General features: G+C 35.9%; 1 protein-coding gene across 18 annotated transcripts in view; it reads left to right on the top strand.

The window, feature by feature from the left end:
• The window catches only part of KTN1 (kinectin 1), a 104,205-nt gene that overhangs the window by 43,395 nt on the left and 42,472 nt on the right, over positions 1-18,338 (top strand). For 15 of the 18 annotated variants that reach the window (XR_004967402.1, XR_004967401.1, XM_036308080.1 and 12 more), the window contains 13 exons: positions 536-604; positions 1,351-1,388; positions 1,539-1,620; positions 2,400-2,468; positions 10,791-10,825; positions 12,578-12,668; positions 13,352-13,420; positions 14,584-14,621; positions 15,265-15,355; positions 15,503-15,571; positions 16,892-16,929; positions 17,584-17,674; positions 17,751-17,819. Coding sequence is in view for 16 of the 18 variants with exons in the window: in XM_036308080.1 (XP_036163973.1) it covers positions 536-604; positions 1,351-1,388; positions 1,539-1,620; positions 2,400-2,468; positions 10,791-10,825; positions 12,578-12,668; positions 13,352-13,420; positions 14,584-14,621; positions 15,265-15,355; positions 15,503-15,571; positions 16,892-16,929; positions 17,584-17,674; positions 17,751-17,819 (849 nt within the window). In the remaining 2 variants the exon portion in view is untranslated. The remainder of the gene's footprint in view (positions 1-535; positions 605-1,350; positions 1,389-1,538; positions 1,621-2,399; positions 2,469-10,790; positions 10,826-12,577; positions 12,669-13,351; positions 13,421-14,583; positions 14,622-15,264; positions 15,356-15,502; positions 15,572-16,891; positions 16,930-17,583; positions 17,675-17,750; positions 17,820-18,338) is intronic. The other 3 variants (XM_036308116.1, XM_036308181.1, XM_036308109.1) reach the window with 2 other exon arrangements.

Below are 18,338 nucleotides of genomic sequence, written 5' to 3' on the forward strand. Positions count from 1 at the left end.
GACTAATGAGTTTGCCGACCACTGCTCTAGCCCTAGTCAGTTTGGCTCAGTGGATAGAGTGTCGACCTGTGGACTGAAAGGTCCCAGGTTCGATTCTGGTCAAGGGCACATGCCTGGGTTGCAGGCTTGACCCCTTGTAGGGAATGTGCAGGAGGCAGCTGACCAATGATTTTCTCTCATCTTTTGATTTTTCTATCTCTCTTTTCCTCTCCCTTCCTCTCTGAAATCAATAAAAATATATTTTTAAAAAACGAAAATACTCGAATTCATCTGAAAAGTGTCTCTTTTCTAAACTACAAAAATTCCCTTTTACCCCTCTAAGAGGAAAAGTTTAAAGGTTTTTTTTCTCACATGATATAATTGACAATAATTTGGAAATATGTTAAACATCAGGAATTGATGGTTTTTCTTTCTCATTTAAGAAATTATAATTTGAGACTTTTGCTTTGAGACCTTTGCTTAAGTAGAAGAGTGTTTTGCAAGCTTCAAAGTCAATTATATTAAGTATTTCTAATTCTATTTTTCCTTTTTCTAGGATATACAGAATATGAATTTCTTATTAAAAGCTGAAGTACAAAAATTACAGGCCTTGGCAAATGAACAGGTAGATCTTTATTGCTTTTTAAGCATTTACCTCAGAATTTCAGTTTGTCTATACTTATTTTTATTGGTATTGCAAGCTCTAATTTTACTCATGTAGATAGCAAATAAATATAATGGTTACTTGGGTATGGCTGTATGGTATGTTGTTGAAAGCCTCTTCTATTTTACAATGCCTCTCACAACCCATCTAGATATTAATTATTTTCATGTTGAAATTAATGTTCGATCCAAAGAATTGAACACTTTTGATATATCAGAGGAACAGTTAAAACACTCTTTTTTTTTTTAATATATTTTATTGATTTTTTACAGAGAGGAAGGGAGAGGGATAGAGAGTTAGAAACATCAGTGAGAGAGAAACATCGATCAGCCACCTCCTGCACACCCCAGACCGGGGATATGCCCACAACCAAGGTACATGCCCTTGACCGGAATCGAACCTGGGACCCTTCTGTCCCTAGGCCGACGCTCTATCCACTGAGCCAAACCGGTCAGGGCTAAAACACTCTTAATGTGCTGGTTTGTTCTAGCTTTCTACCATTTAATTAAAAACGGACATATCTTTTTATTAGGATAAAAGTTGATCAATAAGAAGTACAAATATTGGATAGCATAATGTATTGTTATTGCTTTAATTTTACTTCAAATATATAAAAATGTAACTTTTTAATATGTAAAAATAAGTAAAAAAATAATTTAGAGCACTGCCTGAGAAATGACATAATTCTCATCTCATTCTAAACATAGGCTGCTGCTGCACATGAACTGGAGAAAATGCATAAAAGGTAATTAATGTATTGTACATGGAGTCATTCATACATTTATGTCCAAGTATAATTACAGGAAATATAGCTGCTTATAACTGATACTTGTGCACATAATTTATGTACACTTTCTGAATATATTACATGTTTTAATTGATTTTTTTCTCATAGTATTCGTGTTAAGGATGATAAAATAAGACTGCTTGAAGAACAGCTACAGCGTGAAATTTCAAACAAAATGGAAGAATTCAAGGTGTGTGATTAAGCTTGTTTTTTGAACAACCTTGTAATAGTTTTCAGTTGAAGTGAATCTAGAAATACTACTTTTATGTGTAATGACTCTGAAACAGTGTTTCTAGAGTTTATTTGGGGACTTATACAAGCAGTGAATTTTATCAGATTCTTCTTGCCTAGATTATCTTACTTCCTCTTGTAACAGACTTGAAATTTGTTTTGCTCCTGCCTTTTCTCTACAGTTTTCAGTTGGTAGTTTGTGGTGGTTCTATCTGCCTATGTTGTTGATGCACTGCTAGTTTTTGGTCTGGCCAACCAGCTTGAGTGCTGTAAAGCATTCTGATTCCCAGGGTGCATCTCTGTGTAGTATGATTTGCTTCTTGGGGGCTTTTATTTACTAGTACTCACTTATGAAAGCAGGGTTTCCTAGATTCCATTGGCACAAACTGTTCACCTCTTTGAAATACACATGAAAGCAGTTCAAAGCACAGTGTTAACACTGTTTTGGGATAAACTACATGACTGAAATAGGGGGCTCGGTAGAATTTGTTTTAGAGATTATTGTACATGTACTTTATACTAGTACTGTATTCCTGTACTCTGGAATGTATTCATTAAAACTGGAAACTGGACCCGTGTGAGATTTGTATTCTTATGTACATTAGTGTATAATTCACCTGCCACTTTATTAGTACTTAAAGCAATAATATGGGTTTGATATTTTTTTAAAAACTTACTCAAATTATTGCATTGTTATCTTTTCTTAATAAAACAGTAAATTGAGATTCTTTCTTCCAGATTTTAAGTGACCAAAACAAAGCATTACAATTAGAAGTTCAGAAGCTACAGACCCTTGTTTTTGAACAGGTAAGGCTTTTCATGAGTTAATTACAAGGTAGAAATATCTAGTATATAACAAGATCTGCTTCTTCTTAAATAGTAACCAGTTCATTTACTTTGAAAAATATTGATTGTATTTTTATTGTTCTTGTGCTTATCAAATATCCAAACTACGGAAAATACAACTTTACTTCCTGAAAGGAAGTTAATGCTAATGTGCTTGTAAGCATCCCTCCCCCTCAAAGCAAAGAAAAATGTAATAGGATGCATAATAAAAACGTTTTAAGTTACTTTGATGCATTTGGCTCTTAGGATAAAAGTCCTCAGACTTGGAGCTTCACATTCTCTAAGGCAGCATGGTTCCCTAAAGGAGAATGGGTTTGGCTCAGCCAGTGTGGCTCAGTGGTTAAGCGTTGACCTATGAACCAGGAGGCCATGGTTTGATTCCCAGTCAGGGCACATGCCCATGTTGTTGGCTTGATCCCTAGTAGGGGGTGTGCAGGAGCCAGCTGATCAATGATTCTCATCATTGATGTTTCTATCTCTCATTTCCTTTCTTCTTCTCTGAAATCAATTTAAAAAAAGAGAGAGGGAGGGAGAGAAAGAGAGTATGGGCTCAAAACCTAATACCAGCATTTAAAGCAGTGTTGTTGATCAAATTGCTTAACCTTTCTGAGGCCTCTCATCCCAAGTCTTTCACATTTTATTTACATCATAAACTTGGTAGATTTAAATGGGTAAGTTTATGAATAGTGTATAGCCTAGTGCTTTGCATATAGTAGTTATTTTAAACCTCCATATCTTTCCCTTAGATATTTATTTTTTCCATCTCATTTCCACCCCATACTGCCATCATATTCTATATTTATAGCAAGCCATCAAAACTCTAGCAGCCCGAATAAGCATCCTATATAATAAAAGCCTAATATGCTAAGTGTCCGACTGTTCATTCGACCAGTCGCTGTGACATGCACTGACCAACAGGGGGCAGATACTCCAACTGGTAGGTTACCTTGCTGCTGGGGTCCAGCTGATCAAGACTGGGCAAGACGGGCTGGACACACCCCGGAGCCCTCTCCTGGTCCCTCCCCGGCTCCGATCATGCACTGTGGGGTCCCTTGGCCTGACCTGCGCCTTCTCGCAACCTGGGACCCCTCAGGGGATGTCCACAGGCCAGGCCGAGGGACCCCACCTCGTGCATGAATCCATGCACCGTGCCTCTAGTAGCTCCATAAATTAGAGCCCCAGGCAACATCCATTTTATGTCTGTTCCTGATGGTTGCCTTCATACTCTTCTCCTACACAACTTTTCAAATTTCAGTGTTAAAAAATATTCTAAAAACTCTTGATATTAGATGACACATTAAAATAGAAGCTTGGCATGTGTTTCTAATACAGTTAAATTTTTAGAACACACTTATTGGAAGCTGAAATGTAAGTTATTGCAAACGATAGCACTTCTTTCAGCGGGTGCCTACTTTTTTTTTTTTTATTTTGTAATCCACATTTATGCAGGTATTGAATTGGTGTAAGTAGCTGTGCCAAGTACTGTGGAAGTATTTTGGAAGTATTTTGCTAATATCTTAACAGGATAATCCACTTATTGTTCTCCTCCCTTCAGTATGATACTAGTTATGAGGTGTATTGGTTAATAATTCGAATTTTGTAATCAAAGAAAACATAATTTCAAAAGAAACATCAAAAGTGCTTTATTCAAAGTACTGTCCATTACACATTTTCCCCATATTTCAGGTAATTTGTGGATACCGTCCCAATAGAACTTGTTTTGAGGCAAACCACTCAGAGACCCAGTTTTCCACTTCTTCATATGTTTTGAAGTGCTGCTCAGAAAGCACATGTGCCATTGATTGGAACAAGTGGTAATCTGAAGGAGCAAGGTCTGGTGAATACAGCGGGTGGGTTAATACTTCCCAGGCAAGATCTTTTAACGTGTCTTTAACTGGTTTTGAAGTGTGTGATGGTACATCATCATGAAGCAAAATTACTTTGCCGTGTCTTCTGGCACATTCTGGTCGTTTCACGATCAAAGCGTGGTTCAAATGGATTATTGGTTGTTGGTAGTGATCAGTACTAACGGTTTCACTTGGTTTTAGAAGCTCATAATACACCACACCTTTCTGATCCCACCAAATGCAGAGCATTGTCTTCTTTCGAAGCGATTTGGCCTTGCAGTTGATGTTGATGGTTGACCTGGATAAACCATAATTTTGTGCGTTTGGGATTCTCAAAATAAATCCACTTTTCATTGCCAGTCACAATTTGATGCAAAAGAGACTTTCGTTCATGCTGTTGAAGCAACATTTTACTGATGACTTTTCGATTTTCCATGTCTTTCGTTCAGTTGATTTGGCACCCGTTTCCCTTCCTTTAAAATCTTTTCCATTGCTTGTACACGATCGGAAATCATTTGCTGAGTAAGGTTTAATCTTTCTGCAAGTTGTTTTTGAGTTTGACACACCATCTTCATCCAATAATGCTTATAATTGTTGGTCTTCAAACTTTTTCGGTTGACCTTGACGTTCTTTGTCTTTCACATCGAAATCATCACTTTTAAAGCATTTAAACCAGCGTTCACAAGTATCTTGAGATGGAGCATGTTCACCATAAGCTTCCTGAAGTATTCAGTAGCACTTTTCTTCAAAATAAAGTAATGAACTAAAACTTCGTGCAAATGCTCTTTTTTTTGGCACGAAATTGGACATTTTTAAGCGTAAAAATATCTATGATGTTAACATCTTCAGCAAATTTGACATATGAAGTTTTGAAGCTTGCTGTCAATACAACAAAATAGCATACATATCAACATATGTGTAACTCCATCTACTGAAAAATATCTGCATTATTAACTGGTACACCTAGTAAGTGCTTTGCTTAATCTTTATTACTTTGTATATTCTTTACCCCTGCAAATTAAAGTTAATAGAGAAGAAAATTCTGAACAGATAATATTTAGTGCAGGAATATGATTTCATGCCTCTAATCCTAAAGTGGTATTTAAATCTTATCTTAAATCTTATTCTTATTTCATGTTGTTGAGGTATAGCTTATAAGAGATATGATATTTAATCAATTGTAAGTTTTTTTTTCTATCTCTTAATTTATCATCCATCTTTGAAGTCTGGTTGTATCTTACAGTCTCTGGTTACAAATTTAGTTGGCAGCATTTTTAATTTTTAGTGCTACATAAAATACTGGTTGTGAGATGCAACGTCAATGACCTGGATTAGATTAAATGATAGATAATTTTTTATTTTTTTTAATAAAATATATTTTATTGATTTTTTAGAGAGGAAGGGGGAGGGATAGAGAGTTAGAAACATCGATGAGAGAGAAACAATGATCAGCTGCCTCCTGCACACCCCCCACCGGGGATGTGCCCGCAACCAAGGTACTTGCCCTTGACTGGAATCGAACCTGGACCCTTCAGTCCGCAGGCCGACGCTCTATCCACTGAGCCAAACCGGCTACGGCAGATAGATAATTTTTTATCCTCACCCCAGAACATTTTTTAACTGTAGAGAGAGAAAGGGGTGGTGTGCGTGTAGGGGAGGTGGGCAGAGAGAGAAACATCAGTTGGTTGCCTCCCGTATGCACCCTGACTGGGGATTAAACACATACCTAGGTATGTTCCCTGGCAAGGAATTGAACCTGAAACTTTTTGGAGTACAGGACAATGCTCCAACCAACTGAGCCATGCGGTCAGGGCTTATAGATGGTTTTTGATTGTGTTTATTCTTACCCAGAAAAGTAGAATGTAGTTTTTGTGAGTTGGTTATCAAAGATTCTGGAACACCTATTTCAATATGTAGTTTTAAACTTTCTAAATTAACTTTATGGGAGATTAAAGCAAATGCCTAGAAACGTATCAATCTGTCCTAGAGTTCCAGTATTAAAGATGCTGGTAAATCGTATTTAGGTTTAAAAGAAAACCTGAATTTTTAAAACTCTTTTGACTCTTGTTCTGTACTAAAAATGTTATTTCTCTATCATTAGGCAAGAGTGAAACCACTAGACTTTAAGTTTTCTTTTTCTTAAAGGTAATATGATGCCTTAAAACTGCCATTTTAATATCTTATATAAACTATCACATGTGAAAGTTAATAAATATTAAAAAAATATATCTTTAAAAATCCTCTAATTTCTACCTTATTTAGTCAGCCTTTACTGTGAAGTTTCTGTGTGCATTTAGGTATTGTTAAAATAACAACTTTCATCATGAAATGAAATTTTTAAACGAATAATAGTTATATGAAGTTTTAGAAGTAGTCCTTAGAACAAAATTTCATAGTCACATTTTAAAAATTTATTTAAAAGAATTATTTGATAAGAGTGGAAACTCATAGTACTAACTTAAGATTTGCTTTTTAATAATTCTTAGAATTTTTCTCTTCTGATAACTCTTTTTCATTTTAAAATATTGTAGAAAGCATATGATTGGTGTTATGTTTTTGGTTGTAGTTCTGACTTATCTCATCTTGGCAGACCAAAGAACCACCTCTTTGACATTTTTCTGGTCATTTCTATGTTATTGCTAATAAATGAAGAGATAAAGATTAGTATAATGTTTTTTTCATTTTTACCTTTCTTTAACCCCTTCCTCTACCCAGCAGTCAGAATTCCAAGTGACAGTTGAGAGATGAACAGTTCAGTTATTTAACAAAATGTAGTCCTTTTGCCCCATGGATTTTTATCCTGGAGGAAAAGATTGACCTTATTGAAACAGAAACCAACAATGGTGCCAGGTTGTTGTTTCTTAAGGTGTAGGAAGCAGAAAGACAACAAACACCAGGTAAGGGAACCTGTTTATACACTAAAGAAGTGAAAGCTCCATTTATAGATGATGCAAATAAATCAGTCACAAAATCTCGTTTATTCAGAATAAAGTAAAACTTTCTGGGGATGAGGGTTCTTATGTGTCCTTTTTTTTTTTGTGTGCATATTGACTTTTTAGCAAAGGAGCAGCACGACTTTTTTTTTTTATTCTAGTAGATTTTTAAGATTAAGTGATCAAGATTATTAAGTAAAAATTATGGGAATAGGCAATTTTTACTCCTTGCCCTGCTACCTAGTTGTATTTTACTGCAGACTAAATCATTATTATATAAGATATAGTTTTGAAAATTAGGTAGGGAGGGAAAAATTGGATTAGATTTGATCAATAATGTATAAAGTAAAAATGTTGGGTAGATGCTAATTGGGTCAGTTTGTACAATTGAATAGTGAATGAGCAGTTGACCAAGAGTACTTGTTAAACTGTGATCTCCTTAAAGGAATTCACTTTATTAAATATTTACTAACTGAGTACATGCTAGAAACTATGCTATATGCTGAGGCTACAGAGATGGATGAGAATTGGTTCCTGTCTTCAAGACAGGTTTAGTGTGAAGATAGATACATAACACAGAAAAATGTGATGAATAAAATTCTTGAACAGATTAGGAGGAGGAGATAATGAATTCTAATTGAAGGAGGGTGAGAGTGAAATGTGCAGAGAATAGGGGACAGCTAAATGTGATTTTGAAAAAGGGCCATGAATTTGCCAAATGGCTAAGAGGACCATTCCAGGTCTAGTGGATACAGTATTAAATGTCATGACAGTATATGGTAAAGTTGGTATATTTAGAGCTTATTAGAGAACTGCAAAGTATGAGGTGTAAGGAGTAGAGAGTCAGTAGGGCCTAATAATGAAGAACTTTGTATGCTGTGTAAGGATCAGGAACTTGATTTAGCATATAGGTATGCCATTGAAGGGTGCTGTAAGAATAAATAAGCATTTTGGATAGATCACTGTGGTGACAGTAAGGTGTTTGAATTTACATAGGGGAGAAGTTTGTAGGACTAAAAGTAAAATACAACTGAATGGTTAAGGTGAAGATAGCTTGGACTTAATAGTATTGTCTTTTTTTCCAGTCTTCACCAAGGATATGTTTTTCATTGATTCTAGAGAGAGGAAGAGACAGGGAGAGAGAAACATTGATATGTTGCCTTCCGTATGTGCCCCGACCAGGGATTGAACCTGAAAACCTTTGGTCAGTGCATGGGGATGACACTCCAACCAACTGAGCCACACCGGCACGTGCATGCGTCCGTCCTTCCTCCCTTCCTTTCTTCCTCTCTCCCGCCCTCTCTTTTTTCTTTCTTTCATTTTAAAATGTAGCTTTAATTGACACTAACATTATATATAACATGATTTGATATTTGTGTAAATTATGAAAAGATTACTACTGTAAGTGTGGTTAAAATCAATTACCATGCATAGTTACAAATTTTGTGTTAAGTCTTTATGTGAGACTTAAGATGGGCAAAAATCATCTTGACAAAAGATGTAAACTTACTGCATGATTTATTTTTCATAGTTTATAAATCTGATTAGAGACCTAGTGCATGAAAATTCATGCACTCCGGGGGTGGGGGTTGGGGGGAACCCCTCAGCCCGGCCTGTGCCCTCTTGCAGACCAGGAGGCCTTGGGGGATGCCACAATCTGGCCTCCTTCTACGGGAGGCGACCTGCAGGCCAATCTGGGGACAGTGCCAGCCAGAGAGCAGTCTACCTCTCCCTCCAATCGCCTCTCCACCACTGCCAGTCGCTGCCATCCCTTCCCTCTGCCCCCTGATCGCCATCCCTTCCCTCTGCCATCTGGCACCTGCCTTGGCTGGCCTGGCACCACCCTGCTTGCTGGCCCCACCCCCTGCTGACGGCTTGTTCTGCCTTTTGGTCAATTTGCATATTAGGCTTTTATTATACAGGATTTAATATATGTTTGACAACTCTTACCTCCTTTCTGATGGTAGGAAGAATTTTTCCCATTTAGAAGTTCTTTCTGTACTTCTCACAAAATAATCCTTATGGATTAGAAGCAAGGAGAAGAATTAGGGTGATGTGATAATTGAGAAGAGTAAAGCTGAGAGCCTAATCTAGGGCATAGAAGAAAAGGGGGTTAATTTTAGAAATATGTAAGAAGCAGAATCTTAGGATTTGGCAATGGAAATTGGAAAAATTAATAGTGTTTGTGAAAATGGTTGTAATAACATTGGGAAAAAATTAAGAAACTTAGAGAAATTAGGAGAGAGCAGGTAGGGATGGGTGGAAAATAGTGTTCAAGGAAAAAGACCCTAAACCTGTTCTGTCAGGGTGTCTAGCTGCCTGAACACCTGGGGATACTGAGGGGAAACTCTGCTTCTGGATACACAATAAATTATGACCATGAGGACTTCTGTATGTATGGGGGGATGACAGGAGGGAGGCCAATGTCAGGGGTCAGTTGTATTTTATTGCAGACTAATTCATTATTATATAAGATGTAGTTTTGAAAATCATGCAGGGAGGAAAAAAATTGGATTAGACTAGACCAGTCATGTATAAAGTAAAAATGTTGGATAGATGCTAAGTTGTGTCAGTTTTGTGCAATATTGAATGAGCAATTGACCTGTTGCTTTTCATATGTGTCCTCACCAGGGATTGAACCCGAAACATTGTCATGTTTTGTTTTTTAAAATATATATTTTAAAATTGATTTGAGAGAGAAAGGGACGGGGGGGGGGGGGGGGCGGTGGGTGGGGGTGGAGAGAGAGAAACATTAATGTGAAAGAAAAACATCAATTGGTTGCCTCCTGCAAGCACCTCAACTTGGGACTGAACCTGCAACCTGGGTATGTGCCTTGACCAGGAATCGAAGCCATGACCTTTTGGTGCATGGGTTGATATTCAGCCAACTGAGCCACACTAGCCAGGACTACATGTCATATTTTAATGATTTACAAGGAGGATATGTTCATATGTTGCTTCTGCAATTTATAACTAGTTCTATATATTGGTCTGGGGGGTAGTTATATAACCATCTACATGTTAAAAAATTCTTGAGTTGTACATAGGAGTTTTGAACTTGCCTATATAAATGTTATACCTTAAGTGTTTAAAAAAAAAACCATTTATAAAAAGAAAGAACAGAGCCTCCTTCCTGGCCTTAGAACCTTTGATTTCTTTTTTTTAATATATGAAGAACTGAATTAATTGATGAAAAGGAACTAAGGCACATTCCCTTCTTATCCTTAAGATTTTCTTTTGTAGTAATTAAAGAATTTTTCATAACATACTAACTCACTTTGCTAGCCCATTTTATGTTTCATGTTTTTCTGTCTTGTGTATCTGCTTCTCTTTTGTATTGTGTTTGTAAATTATTTAATTATTAGCAGTCTTCAAATATGGATCATCTTATTAAATTTTGAATGTAATTAAAACAATTTTTATAGAATCCTATTTCAGTGTTTAAACAAGTTTTATCTCATGCAAAGTTGGTGAATTAAACTCTCTGGTGATTTTTATTTTAGCCTAATAAAGATGTTGTGGAACAAATGGAAAAATGGTGAGTTGAAAATTTTCTTTAGATATTTTAATGATTCACTTCTACCAAATTTGAGATAACAATGATCTATACTAATAAAAGGGTAATATGCTAATTAGATCGGATAGACCAGTCGTCTTCCGGACAAAGCCGCAGTGGCTGCCAGGGCAGAGGAGGGCCAGCAGCTGCAGCAGCCAGCAGTGGCAGCAGCAGCAGGGTGATGGGGGTGTTGCCTTCCCCTGATCGGTCTGGTCGCCTCCTGCAGAGGGAGGCCAGACTGTGACTTAGGCCCCCACATCCCCTGAGGGCTCCCAGACTGTGAGAGGGGGCAGGCCAGGCTGAGGGGAGCCCCCCCCCCCCCCAGTGCATGAATTTTCAAGCACTGGGCCTCTAGTTATATATATATATATATATATATATCTAAGTGTCCATCTGACTGGTAGCTATGATGTGCACTGACCACCAGGGGGCAGATGCTCAATGAAGGAGCTGCCATGACCGCACTGGCCATTTAAAAATAAACAGCACCATGGACCTGGTGCCGACAAACCAACACTCGGTTTCTCCCAAGTGGGACCCAGGCCCTGCCACCACCCCGGAGGGACACCCTACCAAATTGCACCCAATGCTGCCAAGACCCCGTGGCGCAAAATGTGGCCCACAGCCCAGCCGAGCCCAGACCGGAAATGGTCTCTGTTGATGCCGGGTAATGATGTCACGTAGCAATGCCTGGCTTCCTCTCCCTAGTGACTAGCCTCCTTGGAGTTTCTTCAGCCCAGGAACACGACTTGCTTTATAGCCAGGTGCAAACATTTTACACTGTAACCAAATGTCTGTGAAGCATTTTCATGTGCCTCATCCCATTTGATCCTCAGAAGTCCTGGAGTAGGTAGATAGGAGATTTGGTAGAATCCTATTTTCTTTTCATTAGCTGGAACATGGAGATTTAGAAAGTTTAGAAACTTGACCTGACTGAAATGAAGTAAGAAATGGTGGACCTTGAAAATGATTTCAGGTTTTCTCACTGTGCAGAATATAGTCAAACACTGCTGCAGTTAAAATATTTTACCCTTTGTTCTCCCTGTGTGATCTACAATATTAATCTGCTTTGTGTTGATAATTACTGCTGTGTTGCTGACAATTACCTGAAAGAGAAGTTGGGGTGCTTCACTGGGCTGGAAAAAGTTTAGCTAAATCAGAAAGCAGATCTAATTAAGCAAATTTATTCTGTATATATAAAAGGCTAAGTTGACTCGCCATACATATAAAGCTCTCGCTGGTGCCAATCGCATGCATGTGTTTCAATCTGTCATTGTTGATCGTGAATTTGGTTGACACTTGTATTATAGAGAAAGGGTGAAAAGTGCTATTAAAATATTTCTTCTAATTAATTTCCTTTCTATGTTCACTAATCCATGCACCGGGACACTAGTTAACTGTATTAATTAAGGTTCTCAAAATTCTTTTTGTATTTCACAGTGGAAGATAGTGGTATGCTATTGATTGATTTGGGATTACATTAGGTTTGTGGGTGCCATGCGTAGCAGTGATTTATTTGTTTAGGCTAGCATGTAAACATGTATTACTTGAATACATTTTACTTACTGGTAAAGGAGAAGTACCCTTAGACATTAATAAAAGAGTCTCAGAAACATTTCTAGAATTAAATTTTTATAAGGAACAATGGACATGAGTAATCCATGTAAAATACTTAGGAATGATATCATTCATTTACCTTAAAAAATAGTTCATACATATGTATTATGATTTCAGCATTCAAGAAAAAGATGAGAAGTTGAAGACTGTGGAAGAATTACTTGAAACTGGACTTATTCAGGTGGCCACTAAAGAAGAGGAACTGAATGTAAAGCACTTTTAGATTTATTTTCCTTGTGGTTATACAGTTATCCACTGTAATTCGTGTAAGATTTTTCCCATAGCTTTTAAACTGCATATGAATTAACTACATTTTATTACATTTATGATTTTCTTTCATTAAATTTAAGATTTTATTAAAAATACAAAAATGCATGGTTGATTATAGCATTCACTGCCTTAATGAAGTAGATACTATTGTTATGGTTTGTAAAATATGCTTTCTCACCTCCATCTATGCTCAAATTATAACCAGCGGTAATAGCAGACTTCATAAGTTCATGAAGTAGTATTGGAGGCCAGAGAAAGGAGAGACTGCAGTTCTGTTTTTTGATTATCATTAACGAACTCGAGTAGGATAAGTGGTGTTGCTGGAAGAAATAACTTAAAAGTTGTATTTGAGTTTAGGGTGACAGGTGGTATACTATGTGGTTGTGTGATTGTGTAAACATAAATAGAAATACTTGTGGGGATAATTGAATTAAAAATTGATTTGGCTAGCTCTAGAAGTTACAGAATTGTAGACAGACATGTGAAAGAAGGGAGATTTCTGGGCCTTCCAGAGAAAAAAAGAAGCAGTTAAAGAAAAATGAGAAGCTAGTTTATTTTGAAGCAAGCTATTTTTCCCCCCGGGAAATAAAAGTATGTTCTGCTTATGTGTCTTTGAAAAAGGCAATAAGAACAGAAAACTCATCTTTGACAAAAGAAGTTCAAGACTTAAAGGCAAAGCAAAATGATCAGGTAAGGAATTTAATAGATTCTACAACCATTTTTTTTTAAAACAATGGACAGGCCTGATACATTCAAATGGAGCCATTCTGTTATTTGTCTGTTCCTTCCTTCTCCAAAGTGGAATTTGTCAGTTGTAGTTTTTTGTGAATGATTAGTGACTTGATTATCAGTAATAGAGGCAGCAGTTTTATTGGATGCTGACTATATTCCAAGTATTAGGTAGAGTACTCTAGATAGGAGGTCATTGCTTTTTATGACAGGATAAAAGGGTTGAGTATACAAATAGAAAGTGAGACTCTAAATCAGTGATGGCAAACCTATGACACGCAGGTCAGAGGTGACACGCGAACTCATTTTTTTGGTTGATTTTTCTTTGTTAAATGGCATTTAAATATATAAATTAAATATCAAAAATATACATCTTTGTTTTACTATGGTTGCAAATATCAAAAAATTTCTATGTGTGACACGGCACCAGAGTTAAGTTAGGGGTTTTCAAAATGTTGACATGCCGAGCTCAAAAGGTTCGTCATCACTGCTCTAAATCATGGGTGGGGAACCTTTTTTCTGACAAGGGCCATTTGGATATATATAACATCATTCGAGGGCCATACAAAATTATCAACGTAAAAATTAGCTGCTGTATTTGTTTAAACATTTAATTAACTCACCCCTAATGCCTTGGCAGGGCCAGACCCAGTGATTTCTCGGGCTCTATATGGCCCGCAGGCCAGATGTTCCCCACCCCTGCTCTAAATAATAGTAGAAGGGGTTACCTGATTTAGGTAATTTTTTTTTTAATTGCTTAAAGTATTACAAAGAGTATTAGATATGTCTCCTTCCCCCCCCCCCCCCCCCCCCCCCGCTTAGGTAATTTTTTAAGTTGTATTTTCCCTTTAGTTGGTTAGAATTATTTAAGTAATTTTAACACTTATGTGTTGATTTTTCTTTTGGACTATACTTAACCATAAGTAGCCTTAAAGCTGTTTACTTTCAAAGTGCTTTTCATTTACATAATTATGATGTTAAAAGCTAGTAAAAATTAATTCTTGGGTTTCCTTTTCCTATTTGGATTTTGGTATAATGGAAAATTTAAGGATAACATACTTTTCTATTTCTAATCCATTTGTATTTTGAGCAAATTACTAACTAGGATGCCTTCTTGTTTCCAGGTTTCTTTTGCATCTCTAGTTGAAGAACTTAAGAAAGTGTAAGTGGTGACATATTAAACTGGTCTTCCTCTTTTAGTCCATTTGTTTAGCGATGTATATTAGTTTAACTTTCACTCTAGAATTTTTCATTGATTGGATAAGCTGTGATTTCCCTGGTACAACGTGATGGTTAAAAAATGTATTTCCATAATTGTTTCCATTTATTTTCTTAACTTACAGCAATGCATTGTTAATTTTCTGTTTCTGTGGTAGGAACTATTTAAAAATAGGTTTTATTAGATGGGGAGATAAGTTCCTTGCTTGTCTCCTTTCTGAGATGTCTATAAAGTTTGATGTCACAATTGTGTATAAGTTCTATCACAGCTTTTGCAGCCCTAAGAGCCAATATTATTGAGAGGAACTGATTCTCTCTGCTGTACTTCAGGGTACACCTCATATTCTCTGTGTACTTCTGAATCATGTCACTAGCTTCTCCTTATGTGGATAGGCTTCAGCGACTTGATAGTTACTGATTATTTCTCATTTAGAAAGAGCTTTAAGTATTATTTCCCCTTCTGTCTGATATGTTGCTATTTTACTTAAAACGGGAGAATTCATTTGGTGAGCTTATTCATGATTTAGTGCTGTTCTTAGTTGGTGATGGTTTCTATTCAAATTTAATACTCCATTTCTTTATCTAAGAATTCATGAAAAAGATGGAAAGATCAAGTCTGTGGAAGAGCTTCTGGAAGCTGAACTTCTCAAAGTTGCTAATAAGGAGAAAACTGTTCAGGTATTGGGAGTGAGAAAACTGTGCTTGTCTATTTGTTTATCAACTTCAGTGACTACCACGTAATTTCATGTGTTTGTCTGTACATTGCATTTTATGTCAATTTCTGTGTTTCCATTGTCCAATCTTGTCTGTTTTGTCATTGTCAAGGATTTGAAACAGGAAATAGAGGCTCTAAAAGAAGAAATAGGAAATATCCAGCTTGAAAAGGCTCAACAGGTAAAAATCCCAGAGCCATAGCATGACAGATTTGTTAGTGTATGTATATTTATACGCTACTTGGTTTTCTTCTTGTTACTTGGAAAAAATCTTTTAGTCATGTGATGTAAGTATATTGGGTAATGTGCTTTTTATTTTTTTGCCTGATTTGAAAAGCATTCTTGATATTTAATCAATGAGTCTTTGAACTGTTAAAGATTCCTTTTTAGAAAGTTTTCTATATTAATGTTTCATTTTAGTTTTCCAACTTAATACACGAAACACTTGGTAAACCTTTTTTTAATTTTTTTCTTAACTGCGTGGACTGTAATGTTTTGTTATAGAATACGTATTGCTCAACCTTTGCCTTTAGAACAGTGGTTCTCAACCTTCCTAATGCCGTGACCCTTTAATACAGTTCCTCATGTTGTGGTGACCCCCAATTTCATTGTTACAAATTGAACATAATTAAAGCATAGTGATTAATCACAAAAACAATATGTAATTATATATGTGTTTTCCGATGGTCTCAGGTGATCCCTGTGAAAGGGTCGCTCGACTCCCAAAGGGGTCACGACCCACAGATTGAGAACCGCTGCTTTAGAACAAAGTACAGATTTCATATTTCAGAGATAAGAATGGTTACTGGAAATAGATGGGCTTTGTTGAATTTAATCCAATAAGGCTTCATTGAAAAAATGGTGAGGCTGCATGGAAGAGATTCCAATAGATTGATTCAACAATATTTTTTGAGTTCCTCCTACTTGTCAGAGGAATATGTTAGTGATTGAAGATAATGTGTTGAAGGAAATGGGATATGATGAAAGATAAAACTCTTCTAAATACAGATTGAGAGATCAGGAAAGTTTCCTCCTGAGGAATTGATGTCTAAGCCAAGCTCTGAAGGGGCTATGGGGGATAAAAGGTGCTATAGAACTGTGTCTGATAAGAAAATGAGATTAAAGAAGGACACTAGAATGCTACTGAATAGTTGGCCTTGAAGACTGGGAAAGAAGAGCTCTGATATGGTAGGGACATATGTGGACAGTTTAATGTTCTAATTTTCACAATTACAGAAGTATTACATTATTTAGAGTTAGTTATTCATAACTATATTCCTTGCCACCACCTGCCTGCCTACCTTACATTTTTAATTTGTTATTACTCTTACTGTGCCATTGGAATCAAGAGATGACAAAATCAAAATGCATCTTATTTTGGCATGAATAATTCATTGAGGATTTTTGTAATTTAGAATGTATCTGTTTATCATAAAGCTTTAATAAGGTAAGTTGAAAGGATTATGAATGCTTTTTCTCTGCTTTTTTCTTTGTATTTCAGTTGTCTATCACTTCTCAAGTTCAGGAGCTTCAGAACTTGTAAGTACCATTTCTTTAATTTCCCTTTAATATTTCTTTTCAGCAAGTTAAATACAATTATAACAAAAATTGTAGCTTCTTTTTACTTGATTTTAAGTAATATTTTAGATAATATCAAATTATACCTCAAAAGGTCTTAAGTTTTTATTAGAATTTAACCTATAGGTTTTTATTTATCTATCTATTTATTTATCTATTTATTTATTTTTTAGGGGAGTGGGGATATAGTGGAAAGTTGTATTTTTTTTTATTTATAACCTGAATATGACCTAAATTGAGATGATCCTCTTTGCCCATTTTCATAGCCAATGTGAAACTGGCTGTATGTTTCAAAACCAAACCAGTTGTAATAAGCCATCTAAATTTGCTGGTATTGACTTAAAGAGCATGATATGGAGTAGGACTACAACTATCCTAGTTTAGTCAATATCTGGATCTTGATAGATGGATTTGATCATCCTATGCTTTTTAATTTGATTTATTCATCCTGTGTTTTTTAATATGATATCTCCAAAATCTTTCATGTTTAACTTTTAATTTATTTAAATTAGCTTGGGCTATAAATATAAAATATATCTTTCCCAGCCTTCATTATTTTTGCTTTGTGTAGTCTTGTAACATTTCCATTGATAGTTCTTCTTAACTTACTGTCAGATTAAAAAGAAAGGAGGAACAGATGAATACCTTGAAGACTGTTTTAGAAGAGAAGGAGAAAGACCTAGCCAATAGCGGGAAATGGTTACAGGTGAGAAGATAAAGACAAAGAAAAACGTCCTTTTTATACTTGAATATCAGTTCAATTCATACCTATTCTTTTTCAGGATCTTCAAGAAGAAAATGAATCTTTAAAAGCACATGTTCAGGAGATAGCACAACATAACTTGAAAGAGGTATAGTATAAGCAGATAACCAGAATATTACATAAAAATGACTATATTAGAAAGGAAAGAAGGTAATCTCTGAATTTCTTTGCTTAAAAATTATTGTAAAACTCATAGACACAGACAACAACAGTATGGTTACCAGAGGGAAGGGGATCATAAAGGGTAAAAGGAGTTAAATATATGGTGACGGAAGAAGATTTGACTTTGGGTGGTGGGCACACAGTGCAATTACAGATGATATATCATAGAACTATACAGTCAAAACCTCTGGAACCTTATTAACGAATGTCACCCCAATAAATTTAGTATTTAAAAAATTGGTAGGCTTTATAATATTACTGATTTGGAATCAGAATGTTATTGTTTTAATTCAGTATTGATTAATAAAGATGTGTTTTTAATCTTTAAACAAAAATTATTATTGTGCCACAGTTTTGTTGTTGATAAAATAAGTTAACTTTTAACCCTGTCAAGTATGTTACCGTTTGATTTATCAACCTAAGCCTAAAAGGAATTTCTATCCTT

The sequence above is a fragment of the Myotis myotis genome, unplaced genomic scaffold, assembly GCF_014108235.1.
Source record: "Myotis myotis isolate mMyoMyo1 unplaced genomic scaffold, mMyoMyo1.p scaffold_m19_p_1, whole genome shotgun sequence".
Taxonomy (NCBI): Eukaryota; Metazoa; Chordata; class Mammalia; order Chiroptera; family Vespertilionidae; genus Myotis; species Myotis myotis.